Source organism: Typha angustifolia, chromosome 15, assembly GCF_048772165.1.
Source record: "Typha angustifolia cultivar Huaian chromosome 15, ASM4877216v1, whole genome shotgun sequence".
Classification (NCBI taxonomy): domain Eukaryota; kingdom Viridiplantae; phylum Streptophyta; class Magnoliopsida; order Poales; family Typhaceae; genus Typha; species Typha angustifolia.
This window is the reverse complement of record NC_133253.1, coordinates 19,291,808-19,310,453: the sequence shown is the minus strand read 5'-3', so window position 1 is coordinate 19,310,453 and position 18,646 is coordinate 19,291,808. Positions and strand designations below refer to the sequence as shown.

Genomic DNA, 18,646 nt, shown 5'->3' with positions numbered 1-18,646 from the left:
TGAGTTGAGTCTAACAAGTTATAACTTTAGGAAGCTCAACTCAGATTAAATATAATGTGTTTAGGTGCATTCCATTCGAATGTATAAGCATACAGCTAATTTGCATTTTTTCGCCCCAAGATATAGTAAATTTCTGATTCAGCCTCATAAACCAACAGCCCATTTTTTGTTCATACTAGATGTTTAGTACTTTAATTTAAAATGAGCAAAAGAACTTTCCAACAAATAGAGGAAAACATTTACACAAGACATGGATTAACAAAAACCTGTTACTCTTAAAACATTCGAAACCATAGATATCCAAGACACCGATTTGTATCCTCGAGTCCATATCTTGACCAACAGACTTATTGATATTTTCTACAAGCCTGTAACAAGAAGACCAAATAAATATATGGGTCCATATTTGGCAAAAGTATTTTAGTGAAGAAAAATAAGAACAAGAATGTTCATGCCAGTCAAATATTCGAGCATATACAATCTTGGCCAGAGTATCACGATTAGATGCCGCTGCGGCACAGTCAAGTGCTTTAATGATAGTCCCTTCATGAGTCTGTATAGAACGAGTACACAGCGTTCCAACTAAAAGATCTGGATCACACCTGACGAAGAATAATAAATGTTTTCACTGGTCAGTAAGAGTCAATTTAGTTATCATTTGACGTTAAAGAAGACAATAGTCTGTGTTAAAAGGAATAAAAATATCTTGTTGGTGAATAAATTACACATGATGGTGATACAAATTGATTTTCAACAGTAGCAAGAAAGTAGAACCAGGCATATTAGGCATGTTTCTGTAGCAGAATGCCAACAGCCGTACTAAAAATCTAAGGCTTACCCGACAAATTAGTTTTGCACCTTGCTAACTTCTTCTTGGATAAACAAATTGATAACAGCATTCCCTAATTGATCATTAAGTAGTCTAGAACTCTAGATTTTCAAATCAGTTGTTGTGAAATATTTATATCTGCAAAATGACCATTACATAACATGCATTTCTACCTAAAGAAAGAAAACGATTTTCTCAGATCCCACCAACCCTGTGTTTATTGCAGTTTACACCCTGCCTTTTTCCCTTTCTTTCATTTGATCCCTGCACTTTTCTCTAAATTGCCAAAAACACAGACTGACCCATATGTTTTTCATTAAATAACAAAATACTGGAGTCAAATTGAAATAGTGAAAAGGCAAAGTGGAACTGCAATATAGTGATAAACATGTAAGATAGGGTCTCAAATGACAAATTCCGAGTTAGGATGTTAATTTTTGTAACTTGCAAAACTTTATTTTACTATTTCAAAATGTCATGCACTGACAAATGAATCACATGGAGGACACCCAGTTTTATGAGTTAATTGTCTATATCAATTGCACCAGTATAGGTTAGGAAGCAAACATTACCTCTTTCTAGCTTGTAATGAGCCAAAGTAAATGCAAAACTACCAAACCAATAAGTTAAAATCATCAGTCAGCCATACATGACAAACTCAATAGGCTGCAATAAAAGCTATGTTATACCAAATTTTAAAAAATAATTAGGACAATCGATGCATGCATCATAGTGCAATCAAATTTACGTAGAAAGGGCATAAAAACTGTGATGCCAAGTTTCTTACATAAACAAGTTAGCAGCCATTTGAAGATGAAATTTTGCTTTAGGGTCCTTAATAATTGAAGAATCATAATCTTTGCCAGGAGAAAATTCAATATTGCCAAGATGAAGAATAGCAGCCAAGGTCCGAAATATAGCTTCCTGAAGAATGAATATAAAGGTTGATCATCTAAATAACTCAATAAAGGCACTTCCCAATAACACCGATTACAAAATGTATTTCCTGCAATGTTTATATACTCAAACCTGATCACTAAAACTTATTCCAACTATATCCATTGCTCTCCTTGTCTTCAGATACTCCTCTGCATTGCTTAATCCTTCCAGTTCATATGTCTTGCTTTGGTTCAAGTAATGGAAGCTTCTAGCATCCGTAAGCTTGTATTTCTCCGCATCCTTGAAATGATGATAACATGGAAAACCAATACATGAAGTTAAACGACAGCCTGCTTATTAGACCATTATTCATATAATAGAGTGAAAACAAGCATAACATGGAGGCCACAGTTGACTTCAGTTCAAATTAGGAAGTATTTCAAATCTTAGCATTTATGCATCACCAGCTGTAAAACCATAAGAGGATAACTCTATTAGTCTATTATGGTTCAAGGTCCAGAAACACTACAACCAAGATAATTTCCATCTTTGTGCAACTCCGCATCATCCAGATAATTGAACAACAAATATTATATCATCTATTCTGAAAAAAAAAAAGAAAGAAAGGCAAAACTAGTTCCTAAGCAGAACAGATAGCAAGGACTAAATGGCATTTCCTTTTCCTTCCCAGAACAGTTATCAAAGTATACATAAGTCCCTTCTTAAGGCTGAATATACCTAGACTAAATAAGCCTGAGTTGATATTATCATATTATATTTATACATCAACAGTACAAACAAAGAGTATTGTCACACCATACTACCACAGTGACCAGCTTTATGACATGTATGATTATATCCCACTTTATGAATCAAGCTACAACAAACACCAATTCACCAATCAATATAGAAAAGAAAATATATAATAATTCATAGCTATATAGGGCCACAGGATCACTCTCACACACATGCACATGCACACACATAGACACACAAACAAAAATATACAAGATAGAGATATAGCGCATATGTGCATAGAAAGAGACAAAAAGGCTACAACAAGATTCACGAAAATTTCTGCCATGCAGGACCATGGTGGGAAAAGAAAATGTTGTCCTTTACCACGGTAATGAAACGTAAGATTCTCATCCAACATTATAATAGTTAACATGAGAATCATGCCACAAACTTCCTAACTTTCTATCTTTCATACCTTTGATCCTTTTATTTCAAATTTCTTCCAACTCTTGGGAGCTAGCAGTTGAATTCAATTTGACTAAGCATTCCTGCTACGCAATGATGGATAGATGCATGTCGTCAGGATACAGCAGGTAGGAGATAGTGCCAACTTATACGAATGTGGGTAATAATAGGTTAAATTAAGTACCATTCAAAAAAATAGTACCTTTTATTTTACACAAAAAAATAGCACCATTCAATAACCAAACCTATATAACACCAACTTGAACAGTCACACTAAATGGTACAAATCTTTAGGCAGATTAATGCACAGATTATTTTTCTGAGAATCAACAAATCAAAACTACTGAAATACATCACATGGACATGATGCGCATATTACAATCAACATATACCTTTCCAGAAGCACATAATTGATAAAAACAGTGGTAATTTCTTTCAGGATCGGTAATTTGCACCACACGGGATCTTTCCAAAAGATAGGTTCTAATAGCAGCACCAGATATCCTACCATTTCCATCAAACTGTATCTCAACAAATTTTCCAAAACGACTGCAAACAACAAATAGGAATAAATTAAGAATAAAACCAGATAGTAATAAATAGTAAATAAGCTTGCTTTAAATAATATCAGGTTGTGAAGCACGATATAGTGATTTCTTCAAAATTCATGTGTTAAAAAGGTCTCTCACATCTGTCTTACCAACTGAGATATTCCAATAACACGTTTATCTAGAAAAAAAATCAACAATACTCTGTTGGAAATATACCCACTCAGTTAACCCTGAACTCTTCAAGCTTTTTAGAAGAATTATGATTAGGTATGGGGACAAGCTAATAAATATTGTGTATGTACAAATCCAACCTTCAGCAAAATTCTTCACAAAATGAATTAGATAAAAATGAGTGATAGTAACAACTAAGGTCAAAGTCAAATAATATTTGAGTCTGAACACCCACATGGAAACCATGAGAGAAATCCAATTAAAAGTTCTGAGTTCCCCAAACTCCTATTACCAACTTGCTGCAACATGTCCAGAGATAATAATCATAATATATTAATGTTCTAAACTAATTGAACCTTACAAAAGCAACAAGCAATGTTATCAGAATTAAGAAGAAAAGATAAGTGAAGCCCTCAGTCATCACTGAAACTAAAAACAATTGATAGATAAATCAAATTCAGTAGGCAAGAAATTTACCTTGAGTTATCATTCCTCACTGTTTTTGCATTACCAAATGCCTCTAAAAGCGGGTTTGACTGGAAAGGGGAAAAAGTACATTAATAAACTACAAAAAAGAATGTAAATTAGTAGCAAAACAATCATTACCAGATGATATCTAAGTATTTATCCGAGCATTTGCAGATTATTAAATAAATAAAAAAACAAAGATACATACTTCCAAAACTTGTTGCTCAACTGTCCGATCATCAATAGCAGCCCTACCGCCAACATATGTTAGATACTGCATAATAAGTTTTGTTGTCTCAGTTTTCCCAGCCCCACTTTCTCCACTGACTAAGATGGACTGGCTGCGGCCATCATTCATCATAGCTCTACAGTAAAGATTGCACTCATATGTTTGTTGAAATCTATTTATCAGAACTAGCCATGCAGCATAACAACAGAAAAAATTCCTACCTGTAAGACGCATCAGCTACAGCAAAAACATGAGGGCTCAACTCCCCCAGTTGAACACCCTTATATTGCTCCATCATGTGCTCATTGTACAAATGAGGAAGCTTTGTGAATGGATTAACAGCAATCAATATGCTTCCTGTGTATGTCTATCAAATCATAGAAGTTAAATCTCATTCCACATATACAAGTACCTAAGTTAAAGAGCAAATTAAGCAAGCAACACATGATATTCATTTTGGAAAAATTATTTCAAACTGGCAAATTGATAAACAGCAAATGGACATAAAAAAAATAAGCAAAACATTCGGTGCACCGAAGAGGATCATGTTTTGATCTAGCAAACCTAAAGCAACAATTATCATAAAAGGACAAAGATAATCAGCTTAAGTATATCAGACAGGCTCCACATAAGGTGCAACAGGCTCAACTATCAGCCCAAAAAAAAACGTCACATGATATAAACAGGACCAAGTCACCAATAAGGACATAATTGCCAATACGGGAAAGTAGTGTGAAAAATATATGGTTGATGCTGGCACAAAGGCCTAACCTCCTACAATTTCTTTGACGTTTTAATATGTCGGTCCTTGTCTTGTAGCATCTTTCACTTTCGACCTCCCTTTCTCATCAAATTCATGTATGCTGCTTCTGCTACAGATCATGACAAGCAGATAATAGGGAACACATTGTGTTTGGGAGTGTTCAAGTTTTGGGTTGCCTAAGATCTCAAAAGCTGCCCCAACTAGGTGGCACGAGCAAGTTACAGCTCACCATGATAGGCCCCATCCAACAGAGTAAGTTATATTTAGCCTAAATTTGCCTATAAATTCATAAAGTAAACCAACTTGCCTATCCATTCCATTATACTACGGTTACAGTCATACCAACTTTTGTTTCATACAGAAAAATACATGGATGAGTCTTGTGTAAATTATTTAATGTCCTAGACTCTTTTTTTTTTTAGATTCTGGACTGCGAAAACTATTTCTTTCAATTTGTAGAAACAATATTAGATGGTCCATAAACATGAGAATTGTCGTCTCATACTTAGAACTTAGTAATAACTATTGTATTCATCAAGCAATAAGCAATAACTTAGACAAAGCCCCTCATGCAGCAATTTAGTTACTTTAGTGCCTTTCAAATCCTAGATCAGTTGCCAATCAAGAGATTGTTGATCAAATGTAACATTATATTTGCCATAAGGATGACTGCATGTTTAAATGCTTCTAGCACATCAGCAGAATCAGATTTTGGCCAGTAAAAGATAAATGAGTGATATCTCGATAAATCTATCTTAATTTTAATAATATAACAGTGGGGATTAAATAACTCCTAACGAAGCAAACAGAACTATTATGAGAGAAGTGGTGTGAACATTATTTAAGGTGCATCTGTAGGAATTACACTCATAAATGAGTATTGACCACTTACATATATCTCGTTGAGTACATATCTTCTTGCAAGATTGTAAAGAACTCCCGGCTCATTGAGATAAGTCAATTTCGTCATGTCATCGACTCCTCCCAGGTCAACATCAGTATCCCTGGGCAGCAATTTCTCCGGAGCAATTGTGATCTACAAGAAATCGAACACAAAAGAAACCTAAATCAAGTTTCAAACAAAAAAAAACAGACATAATACATATTGTTGTCTAACGGAAAAGAAGAATCAGAAACCAGTATAACACTCCGAAAAAGAATTCGAGAATCAAATCTTAAAAGAAGCAAGCTAGGGGAAAATCAGAAAAAAGAAGATGAAAACTCAAGAAAAAGATTTAACGTATAGAACAAGAAAAAGAGAGATTCTCCGACCTTGTTCCTCTGAGCCGTCGCGACGACCATAACTTTATCTCTCACATCGATCACTTCACCCTCCACCCACGCGCTGCCCTTATCCTCGAGCCATACCTTTGAGCCTTTCCCGAAGCTCATCTTCCCCTCCAAAGATCCAACAAGAACACTTGAGAACCGTACAAACCCTAACAGGAACACGGATAGAGGAAAACATAGAAAGAAAGACGAACATTAAGAAAAGAAAGAAATCAAAACCCTAGCTCAAACAGGGAGGAAGAGGAGAGCACCTGTATTCTTTCCCGCCAAAGAGATCGGAAAAGGATCGCGGAGACCGGGAGAAGAGGCTTCGAAGAGTTGTTTTAAACCTCTTCGTGTTTCGGACTCTTTGGGCAATACCGCTCCTTGGCGCTTCTCCAAAACCAAAAATAAAAAATCAAATGACGGAGCTCTTCCAAGTTCGCAATGCTTCGGGGCGAAGGACACGTTTCCGTTTCCCCTATCAAACACGATTCTTAGCCTTCTTCGCTCTTTCACCCTTCACCCTCGTCTGGGTCTTCTTTTCTTGAACTCGTTTCCCCCCAGACTCGTAACTCCGGATACAGCCGGTTACGGACGATAAATCACTAGTAAAACTTGTGTGTTTCCCTAAGAGCCCCCCAGTACTTACAAAACAACGGAATTGCCACTGAGTTTGAATTGTGCCCACTTTGGTCATTTCGTTTCAAATGCACGAGACGGATGACCGCTTCGCGCTCCATTCGAAATGTTCACACGTATTAAATAACTTATTTATCGTCCTCGTGGTGCAATTTTGGAGTGCGCAGGGATCCGAGCCGAGGCAATCAAGTCGTGAGGCTAACGACGGTTTTGCCCTCGTACAACAGGCAACAGCTATCAATTTTCTCCATGTGGGAGTGCCCACAAACGATCACCATTCTGATGAGATCCGACGGTGATCAGTACAGGAGATCTGGTTATCGGATCCACCAAGCTGGGTCCCACCACCGGAGCCCGTGCCGCACCTGTCCTGTTCTCTACAGTTGGCTGAGAGTACCGGATCCGCAATTCCGGAGCTAGCCTGGGGGTAATTAGGGAATAAAAAGCTCGTATCGACGGGGTAACGAGGTAAAGACAATAAGATAAAAGAGGATACCGGATAGAGCCGACCGCTTGCTTGCACGGTTTCTTCAACTACGTCTACGTGTCTCTTCGCTCTATTGGGCGAGATCACGAGATCGGTACTGATCTATGGACCGATGAGATTGATCCACGTAATGCCTTAACATCTGTGAAGGGTGTTTAGTTACACAACTCCAGAAGCTAATTAGTAGAGAGATTACTTGAAAGTGTTTTTGCGTGTGGTGGTGGTGCAAATAAATAATCCTATCCAAAGCTTGTATGGAGACGTCCAGTGGCGAGAGAGGAGGCACTGGAGTTTAAATATTGCGAGATAAGTCCTCGTATATTGGGGATATTAGTTGTCATAAATCTTAAAACACCTGTGCGTAGTTTTGTATGATGACTTGTTGCACTCAACCACTACACGTTCGGAGTCTCAGGCCAAAAAATGATGGCTTGTATCCTTAGCAATTATTTCTCCTCGCAGGCAAAATGCTGCGAGAAGCAACCCGCCCTGACTTCAGATGGAAGCCGGAAAATTGTTTATTGATCTTCAGGTTTGGGCCGGACCGGGCCAGGCCATGCTGGGTTCATTTATGAAGTCTACGTCTAAGACTTTTGGGCTCGAAACTGTGGGGTTGAAACGGGTCTAAGTTTTGATAGTTTTAGACTGCCTGTTTTCAAGTTTCAAACGGGGTCATATCAATTTTGATATTAGACGAGGTGTAACAAAGGTTTCCACTTATGTAGAGTCTCTACACAAGTGAAACGGTTCATAGCTTACCGACTATTACTATTGTCCATTGGGCACATTTTAAAGTTTCTCTAATGGTATGATTTGCATTTTTTAGTTTTTGATCAATATACGATACTTTTTAAAACTATCATAAGTTTTGTTAGTTTTTTTATCAATGTTCATTCTTTAATACTTTGCCTTCCCTATCTCTTTAGTGTTTCACTGAATATATCTTTCCTCACTTTGTCTTCCCTATCTCTTTCTTAGGCTTTCCGCGCAATATTTTAGTGTTGCTTCATATACATTAAGAAAATAAGCTAAATCACACTCTCAATAAATAAACAATTTTTTTTAAAAAAATGCTCCCTAGAAAAGTGTTATATTTATGGAAAAAAAAAGGAGTAGTTTCAATTCACTGAGACACTAATAATTACATAGAATTTTCACATGAGGCTGAGCTGATAAAAGTTATAATAATTTTGAAAATAATTTAAGAGTTACTAGAAATGAAAAGGAACTTGCATTTACTTACTTTCTTTCTTTTTTAAGAGTTACTTCCTAAATACAGTAAAAAGGTTCGTTCACTATAGACTTGTATTAACAGCCCAATAAAGAAATGAGATAAAGGTTTACCATATACAAACGCCATCGACGAAGCAAAGAGGTTGAGAAAGCATTAGATCTGAGTCCAACTCGAATCCCACAAGGCAACAGAACCCGCACTCATGTCTTTCCGTTTCTGGTCCGGATTTTGATCGCAGCGAAGCAAACTTATAACCTGTCCACGGACGGCTCAGATGATGCCATTTCAAATCCTGAAAGCCCTTTCCAAATGTAACGGTTCATCCCCCCTCTCCCTCACTGCCACTGAAAGCCACCACTGCATTCATGGAGTGTATCTTCTTCGGCTCAATCCCGCCAAAACCATCCGCTCATATGGCTGCCACTTGCCCTTCTACCTCCTCATTACAGCTCACCAAACGCAAAGAAGGTGAGGCAGAAACCGTTTTCCCCTGGATGAGTAGATTTAAGTTAAAGGTTGATTACCTCGGTTTCTCTGCTTGTGCTGAGAGAGATGGTTCATAACAGGATTCCGATGGAGCCCCGGGAGACGCATGCGCTGCGCAAGAGGACCTTCAAGAAGAGGCAGGGGGTGCTCAGGAAGCGGGCAGAGGAGCTCGCCGTCCTCTGCGATGCGGATGTTGCTATCCTTCTGTTCTCGCCCGTGGGAATCCCTTCTCTCTTTCTCGGGCAGAACAGGTGATCGTTCCTTCCTTTTGTGATTCTGAAACCTGTTTCTGTTTTGATCTACAGGTCATGTCAAAATAAAATGAGATATTACATTTTTAATATACAAGGACTGTGGATGCATGTCAAACCAGCTTTCCTTTTTCACTTTCATTTTAGAGAAAGGAATGGGAAAATCCATCAAATAATTCCTTTGATAATAGTGAGTCCTGTGACAGTTTATGAGAAACAACAGAAGCCCTTTGATGATTGCTTGACCGTAAAACTGAATTTAAGTTCTTTATCTATTATACCACCTGTAAGATTGATAATCCAAGAAATATGCTTGCTAGTTTCTTTATATTGTTTCCTTTCTCTGAGAAAGAAGGGAGAAAACGGGTAGTAACCCGTATTCCATGCCCACATACATGAAAATGAACGACATATCATCTAAAGTGATAATCCATCTTCCATGCAGTCAACAAGAAATTGGATTTCTTTTGAATATATATAATTTTACTTCAAGATATTATTGGAATTATCAGAAACATAAGCACAAGAATCTTGTAAATACTAAATATGCTTGTTTCTGAAAAATCTGGCAAAGTGCAATGAAAGTCATATATATATATGCAAAGACAGCAGGGAAATGATTTCAGTGGCATCTATGCACTTGCATGTATATCGATAATGGAAAACCTTACGGACCTTGACACACGTAATTAATTGTATGTAAGCTAACTATCATCTGATTCTACTTGTCTAGTTGTCTGCCTATCTATACAATTCTTCACTGTTGAAATTGTTTAGTCAATGTACAAGAATATTGTCAGATGATTGTATCAAAATCATCCATGGCTATGATTATAAGATGGTTTTCTTATCTTCCAGTGAGTTGGCAACAATGTTGGATAACTTTTCAAAGGTTGACCCTGCTGAAAGAGAAAACAGGTGCAATAATTCCAATAACTTCCTTTATAGCAAGTATAATTGCTTATTGATCTTATGTAATTAATTGTCCTTTTCTGATTGTTACAGAAAGATGGAAGTTATTAAAGTAAGATCAAAGTGAATTTTGTCGCATTATGCACATCTAATAATTGACTAGGTGAGTTGTAAACTCCAATAAGGTACACTCTTTCATTCTTGTTCCTGTTCTTTTATGGATGACAGAAGCTTAGCAAGTCCATGAAGAAAGAGGATCATGAGATTGCTCCAGAATTGCTAGCACCTGAGGGGTATGGATCCTACTTTAGCTTCTACTTTTCTACGTGTTACACAATTGATGATACCCTTGCCAACTAACCTGTTTTACTTTTATGGTTGCTACAGACATCAAGAGATAGAAGTAAGTACCTTATCATAGTACTCCGAATTTGAATTATGAATTTTCAGAACGTCAATTAAAACCTGAACTTCTGCTGTTTTTCTTTTACAGGAATACAAAGCTTACTTGAGAGACATACAAGAAAAGATTGATGAATCAAATGAAAATTTGAGGTGTTTACTTGAAGCATCCATCTGCATTCCACTAAAATGTCATTCTGGAAATTGCATGCTTTCAATTCTGATTGTCTGGTATAATAAGACACTAATGTTCATCTCCCAGTTGTAGCTTTTCATCTTACTTGGATAAAATGATTGAAGATATTTAGTTTATAATTAAGGCAAATGTTGTCTTCATGCTGTTTTATGGTGTAATTGCAATGAACGATATAATGATGCTAAAGAAAAATCTAGAGTGGTTTCATGTTAGATGTAAGTTTTTTTTTTCTGTTGATCTTAGGTATACTGACGGCAACAATCTTCATCACTTCAGATAAAATGAAGTTGGCTTTGCTGATATCCTACCTCACACTAGGATCTGCCAGGAGAAATGACTTTACATAAACTTTCTAGGATTTATAAATTTTTTGTGCGAACAAGTGATAAATGCAAAAATGTCATAAGGAGTGGCCTATGTATGGAAGGATGTAATTAGTAGGCTATCATGGATTTTGACAGGGAGCAAAATTTTCTTGTCGTACATACCCATATTAACACGATTGAGATTATATGAGTTCTCATGCTGTGCTAATATGCAACTCACATGGACAAATGTGGATAATACGTAATGTTACAATTAGAGAGAAAAGATATGCAGGGAAAACATAGAATTCTTTAAAGTCCAAACATTCTAAAGTTGCCATTATTATGAGCATTCATCCTTCAAATCTGTTGATTGCTGAGTGACCAAATGTGAAAAAATTAACTTTCTAATAAATATTTATTAGAACAATCCCAAATGTTTTTGCTTATTTACTTTAGCTCTAAAACTAAGATATTAAGAATCCTAAAGCATATAGAAGTCACTAAGTCTTAATTTGCAGCTCCATTCCTTCATCCACATTAATTTGTCAAAATATCACCTAACACTATCTCGACTACCGCTATATTAGTTGACCATTCTAGGACAGTAGTATAGTTTGATGATTACTTAATAAGGTTGCAATTCTATTCCTCCTATTTTACTTTACTTCTCCATTTACCTATCCTAAGAAATTTAAGAGTATACACTAATAAGACTGATCACAGTACAGTAAATCAGAGTTAACAAGTGCTTCACTTGCCTGAACATAATCGAGGAACGGAATCAAGTCCTTAAAAGAATTTTTTATACAAGCAGTGGCACTTGGCGATGACAAGGGACTCTTATATTTGTGAATAGTCTCGAGTAAAAAATTACATAACCTCAACATAATGTGGTCATGTAAATGTATCATAGTTTTTCTCATAACAATATACTACAGCAATGACATGGGACTCTTAGGTTAGCCACCAATGTGGTATACAAGAGTGGTGCACTCAACACAGAATGAGATATCCTCGTGCCAGATAAAATATCCCTGTTTTGAAACAGGGGGCACGGGGTCTACATCTTGCTGCATTAAGGTACCATAGTAGCATTGAGCAGTACAATGCGGGATGCCCAATAGGGAAATCTTTGCCACATCATCACTTGGGAGAGCAGCTGATTTCAAGATTATTTTGAAGGACAAGCAAGACGGAAACTATAACATATAGTTTAAAGTTTCAGTTTCGGCTTGGTTCAAAAATGACACGTTTCAGTCAATTTGCCAGTTTCGGTCGGTTTCGATTCTAATTTCATTATATCAGTTACAGACTTCTTTTGATAAATAATCTTCTTTATCTTATTTTTTCAATGCATTACACAAAATCTAACAACATTTAAGCAATGAGGTTGATATCGAGCCAGGAACAAGTTGAATTCATGTCAAATCCAGCTTCGAATTTAAAACATACATTAAAAAGTTTATTATTATGATTGTTCCGGTTGGATGCTAGTTTCAGGGGACGGTTTCGGATCGGATAGAATGGAAACATGAAACATTTTGGCAAAATGTCTCGGTTTTGGATGAAACTTCAAACCATACTATAACAGAGCATAGAATGACATTCAAATTTACCCCTTGTTTTTAAAGGCGTATGATTCAATTTCATGATAAGGCACTTAGATTTTTCGGAAAGAATATCGAACGGAAGTATTTGATAACCTCAACATCATGATCTAAGTAGAAGGCATTTATGGAGTGCAGAGTCCGTTAATTGAGGTCTTAATTATAAATATATTCATCTTTGACTTCACGTATATTATCAAACTTCTCTAGTTAGCAGTACTTTATCTTAATGTGAATATCGGATAACATTCCATCTTCATGTTTAGTTTCATGGTTACAAAAGGAAAAGAATTATTAGCTTAGATTTAATCACGGTCAAGGATACAATACTATTACTCTATAACTAACCAGCTCTAAAAATTTGGGAAAACTTCATATTGTTTTAGGCAAACTGAAGCAAATAAAACTTCATTAATCATAGGAAGAATCAAGAATAAATGAGTATCTAAGCGCAAACAATAAATATAAATTATTTATTGACTTGCCTCATTCATGTCAGCATAGGCTCATTAGACTTTGTCAAGTGTTCCAGAGATTATCTGCTGTGATGAATTACGTTCATTATCTCTCTAGGTTTTGGAACAATCCAGATGCTATCGACAACATACTCGAGATTACTGAAATGGAGAATATTCTGCAAGAATCTCTTGTGAAAATTCAGAATCAAAAGGTGATATGTCTTTCTCTGAGAACCTACATACTGTACTAATCTTTCCTTTTCATAACTAAAAGTTTTGTTCTTATTACCATTCCATTTAATATTATGATATCACTCTTACAGTGCGTATCAACATATTGTGCTATTTTTACCTTCAAATGTTGCTATCAGTAAGGTTAATAAAATACCTGTCATTTGGTTGTTTTCATCCATGTACTTGCAGTCTATCGATATTATTATATTTTGTAGACAGACCAGTGTGTATCGACATATTGTGCTATTTCTACCTTCAAATGTTGCTATCAGTAAGGTTAATAGAATACCTATCATTTGGTTGTTTTCATCCATGTACTTGCAGCTTATCGATATTATTATATTTTGGTAGACAGACAGGACCTAAAATGTACTTTCTTGTGGAATTTGGTGATTCATATATGACCACATTTTCTGTATAGAATAAATTCTATGACACAAGCTCTCAAAAAGGCTTGCCTCCTATCTTTTTTTATCAAAATGGAACAATAATTACAGTTTCATGTCTGATTGACAAAAGAAAAAGGAAAACGGAAAAAGGGAAAAAGAAAAAAAAATGATCAATGAATCGCTTGGTTCATATATATTATTAAATGAATTTACTTTATTTTCCTTTCTAACTCTTTACAAATTTGTAGATCTCATTCATTATATACTATTTTTCATTTGCAACCTCTATGTGATTTGGATAAGCTTGTGCATATGTAAAATGCTACCATTTTAGAGATGATTACTGAGTATTTCTTATACAATGAATTGTTTCCTCTTATAGGCACAAATTTTAGAGCTTGCTAGTCCTATTGCTTCAGAGGTAAGTTCTCAAACACATCAAATGAAATATTCAGTCAAGCAAGTCAAAGGAAAGATCCACACACAAGAGTACAATGGATCAGGAAATATAGAGTTGCATATTGTTTTGAATCTTTTGATCAACTAAAAAAGTTCGCATATTGTCATTGTTCACTGAAAAGTGGACAAGACTATAACATTAGCGACTTATTCTAGAAATTGTACAGGCATCATCATCTGCTTCTCCGATCAGCGCCAATAATGATGAATTGCCTGAATTTTCTTTCGGAGAACTGCTTGATATGTACGGCAGCTGCACCTCTTAGTAAATTATGAATTATACAAGCTTTGATTTACTTAATTAGGTTCTCAAAGAGTGATAGAAAGATTATATGGTTTTTTGCAGAATTTTCACTCCTAGTAGGTCATTGGATGAAGTGACTGAGGAAATGGTTTCTGTATCAGACTTATATCCTTATAGTACAGTTACTAGTAATACTATCAGTCAAACATGGGAGGTATGCTCTTTATACTGTTTTTGTCTTTTCTTATCGCAATTTTTCGTTATGTTTCTTAAAAAATCTATAAAGGTGCATCCATATTTGAAAATAAATTGGGGTATTCAGAATTTATATGTCATTGATTGAACAAGGATGCTATGAGCCTATGAGTAAGTAACAAGTGTAAAAATTATACAGGTATCATCTTATAATCCTCCAATCGCTGCTGCTGCTAATAACGAACAACTGGCTGACATTTCTTTCACTGAACTGCTTGCTGAGTATGTGATTTGCATGCATTGTTTTGTTATAATTGAACAGATTTTTAGAATTCTCATTTTTCCCAGCTCACTGGATGAACTGAGCGTGGAAACGATTTCTGGGCCATACTCATATCCTTATAGTACAGACAGTACAGTACATTACAATACAATCAGTGAACTGCTTAATGAGTATGTGATCTATATACATTGTTTTGTTATAATTGAATAAAGTTTTAGAATTCTCGTTTCTCCCAGCCCACTGGATGAACTGAGCGTGGAAACAACTTTTGGGCCAGACTCATATCCTTATAGTACAGACAGTACAGTACATTACAATACAATCAGTGAACTGCTTAATGAGTATGTAATCTGCATGCATTGTTTTGTTATAAATTTATAATTGAATAAATTTTTAGAATTCTCATTTCTCCCAGCCCACTGGATGAATTGAGCGTGGAAACGATTTCTGAGCCAGACTTATATCCTTATAGTATAGACCGTACAATGCATTACAATACAATCAGTGAAATAAGAGAGGTATGTTCATATAACTTTTGTATTTTCTCATGACAATTTTTCTTTAGGTTGCTTCTAAATTTCAAAAAGCTGAATCAATATAGAGAATAAAATAAGGTAGTAGGTATTCATTACTGAGACTGGTGAGTATTCGACAGGCATGGAATTCTTGGGGTGGTCCGTTGCTTGAGGAAACTTGGTGGGACAAAGTGTACAACTATGATCTACCAAAGGAGTCTATGTAGGTGATGTTACAGTAATAAGTTGGGCCCATGTGGCGAACTTTTTCATGCAATGCAATGATGCAAGCATCAAGTAACTTCATTTAATTATCACATGCACTTACAATGGATCTTTATTATAGTCTTGAGGACAAAAACAATCTCAGCTCTCAAATTGAAGATGTAATAAAAATAACTCAAGAATTAACTTGCTATAAACATTTAAGGTTTGTTCCTCATAAATTGAGCGATGACTTCTTATGGCAGAGATTCTGCCTCTTTATATTCTGCAGATTATTTGCTTGCATTATAATTTATCTTAATTACTTCTCTCTGTTCATGGTTTTTATCTATAAATATCACTGTTGAATTCTTGAGGCCTTTGTAGTCCTACAATGAGGAGAAGACAATATATGATTTGATGCTTGATAGAAAGTTTTTGATATACTGCATGAGTATTATAGGCTGTTAGCTAATTATTTGAACCTGCACACCAATAAGTTTTCGAAATCTCTGGGAAGCAAAGTAAAGACTATATTATCTTAGACTTGATACACTATTAGATATGGGACATATGCTATGACAATTAAATGGATATTCTTGTAAGAAAATTAGAGATAGATGAGGAATTTAAAAGAAAATGTGAGATCACGCTTTTCCTTCGAATCAAGTTGGGTTGGGTATATCAATAGGAACGCGATTTATTTGAGTAAACTAAAGAGTATTATCTATGATACATGTTGTTGGAGAAAAAATCAATTTCCCACTTGGGAGAGTTTACATAAGTTAGAAATGAGGCTTCTAGGCAATCTTATAAATCAACAGTAAATAACTTGCTTCACTTGTACCACATTTGTCTTATATTGTACATAATTTAAGTGTTAACCAATGCTTAAAACCAACTAATAATAGAGAACCTTCAAAGTTCCTTTTATTAAGCTAATTGAAGTCAATAGCATAAGAAAATGATTCAACTGATTCAGTGATTTACTATTAAGTGTTAAAATAAAACAACAATCCATACTTAGGGTGAAATAACTCGCTATACATCAACAGGTGACTATAATAATAAGAAATAATATATCAAAGTTTGGAATTCCCTTGAAGAATTATTAAGTTTGGAAAAAGGCTCATATTGGTTCTTAATACAGGAAACCGAAAGAACAAAATGACATTGCTTTTACATATAATTTGATGCACTATTCAGCTACATACATCTATAGTTAGCTATGTCTCAACATGAGTCAGACAGAAGAATGAAGAATGGTGGTCCTACTATATATGTCCATGTTCTTCTTGTAGTAGATTCCTTCAGCCTTTGCCCCAACTATGGAAGACATGGCTGTGCAAAAATTGTGATGCTCATGGTAGAGAAACCCTTTTTTTTTCCCTTTTCCTACTTACAAATTTTCAGTTCAAGATTCCCTAGGCTAGGAGATTGAAGAACATCCTGAAAATAATTAATAGATCTCTCCTTCATGGTGATCACTATCTCCTCTCTACATCAGAATTTAATTCAAGAGAGAAAGAAGTCCAAACTTATGAATGATTTTCATTCTTGAAGGAAAGGCACGCGGTCCTATTTCATTACAAAACTTAAATGAGATAGCACCAACAATCTACTATCCAGATCAGAGTAACTAAAAACATCCATCTCCATAACCAACCCAGAATTACACTGTCAACAGAACATGATGCTACAAAACTGTCGTTTTGTTATGCCTCGAATGTTTAATGTTGTTCTTGCAGATGGTTATCATTGGAGATTCTCGTTATCCTGAGAGAAAAAGGATTTTGTTCCAACATTATATTAAAGAAAATGAAGTCCTTGACGTATTAAAATCTTCACTCCAATTGCATAGAAAAAAGATTATTGTCTTCCACTGGCAAAATATAACATGAAGGACCATTAAGACCACTAAACTTATACTTTTAAACAATCATTACACCCACAAAATCCTATGCAGTTACTATGTACAAAACCTTTCCATAGAAAACTTGCACAAATAAAAAATGCCATATGCCAAGAACACGTACCCTGTGGTTTCTTGCCTACTCAATAATCGGCAATGAACTAGTAATTCATTTTTCCTGATATGCGCTGCTGTCAATAACCTTCTACGTATCACAAACCATCCAGAACACCTTACTCCAAAAGGGACCCTGCAAACTCCAGCATAAGCACAGACTCTCCGAATGTTGTGTTGCTGATGAAGCTTCTCCAACTCCGTTGTCAATAGCATCTCTCGGGCATTTCTACATTCATCTTGAAGGCACCACTACTAAGGACAACATGGTTAACCAATAGTTCAGCCTAAATTATAGTAAATAGAGATCTTGAACTTATATTCACAAATTTCCAATAAAAAAATCGTGATCCAAACAAAAGAGACGAGACAGAGATCAAACATAAAAGTACCTCTCCTGAGATCCATAAGCTGCGCGCTAAAGAGAAGGAATACTCCTCGGACGATGGAAGTCGATGGTGTTGCAAATTTCGAACTAAGTCGGTGGCGAAGTACCTCAAGTTGCAGACTCGCATATTTTAATTCGATTATGCTCAAAATTAATTTCAAGCGGAGCTTAAGCATAGGTTGGCTCAAAAAGGCTCGATGTACATAATGTTTGGTTTAGTTATATTAAATGTAGACAATCTAAGCTTCAATTCAAGCTTAGATCCAAATCTATTGAAATAGACTATACTTATCAAGTGGCTGAAAATAGGCTTGAATTAAACTCGAATTAAATTTAATCAATTTAAACTCGATATTTTAGGTTA

General features: G+C 35.6%; 2 protein-coding genes and 1 long non-coding RNA gene across 5 annotated transcripts in view; 1 reads left to right on the top strand and 2 right to left on the bottom strand.

The window, feature by feature from the left end:
• LOC140778707 (protein OPAQUE1) overlaps window positions 1-6,891 on the bottom strand; it is a 33,429-nt gene extending 26,538 nt beyond the window's left edge. For 2 of the 3 annotated variants that reach the window (XR_012107230.1, XM_073123544.1), the window contains exons 1-11: window positions 6,635-6,891; window positions 6,366-6,532; window positions 5,986-6,129; window positions 4,552-4,697; window positions 4,310-4,466; window positions 4,111-4,169; window positions 3,304-3,460; window positions 1,859-2,008; window positions 1,617-1,753; window positions 456-602; window positions 267-368 (exon numbers count right to left, since the gene is read on the bottom strand). Coding sequence is in view for 2 of the 3 variants with exons in the window: in XM_073123544.1 (XP_072979645.1) it covers window positions 267-368; window positions 456-602; window positions 1,617-1,753; window positions 1,859-2,008; window positions 3,304-3,460; window positions 4,111-4,169; window positions 4,310-4,466; window positions 4,552-4,697; window positions 5,986-6,129; window positions 6,366-6,485 (1,319 nt within the window). In the remaining variant the exon portion in view is untranslated. Of the gene's footprint in view, window positions 1-266; window positions 369-455; window positions 603-1,616; window positions 1,754-1,858; window positions 2,009-2,921; window positions 2,981-3,303; window positions 3,461-4,110; window positions 4,170-4,309; window positions 4,467-4,551; window positions 4,698-5,985; window positions 6,130-6,365; window positions 6,533-6,634 lie in introns of those variants that run through there. The other variant, XM_073123545.1, reaches the window with a different exon arrangement.
• Window positions 6,892-8,729: 1,838 nt separating this feature from the next.
• On the top strand, window positions 8,730-16,096 carry LOC140778712 (uncharacterized). Its single transcript, XM_073123552.1, has 16 exons — window positions 8,730-9,193; window positions 9,292-9,462; window positions 10,321-10,380; window positions 10,468-10,486; window positions 10,603-10,667; window positions 10,762-10,777; window positions 10,868-10,929; window positions 13,461-13,557; window positions 14,351-14,389; window positions 14,595-14,671; window positions 14,774-14,885; window positions 15,066-15,148; window positions 15,215-15,319; window positions 15,386-15,490; window positions 15,565-15,667; window positions 15,805-16,096. Exons 1-16 carry the CDS (start codon window positions 9,000-9,002, stop codon window positions 15,889-15,891), a joined length of 1,395 nt encoding a protein of 464 aa, XP_072979653.1. The 5' UTR covers window positions 8,730-8,999; the 3' UTR covers window positions 15,892-16,096.
• Window positions 9,380-18,580, bottom strand: LOC140778721 (uncharacterized). The gene is made up of 3 exons (XR_012107234.1): window positions 18,287-18,580; window positions 17,905-18,149; window positions 9,380-9,510 (listed from the first exon to the last, which is right to left on the bottom strand). It is a non-coding gene; the product is annotated as an uncharacterized lncRNA (long non-coding RNA).
• Window positions 18,581-18,646: the final 66 nt, after the last annotated feature.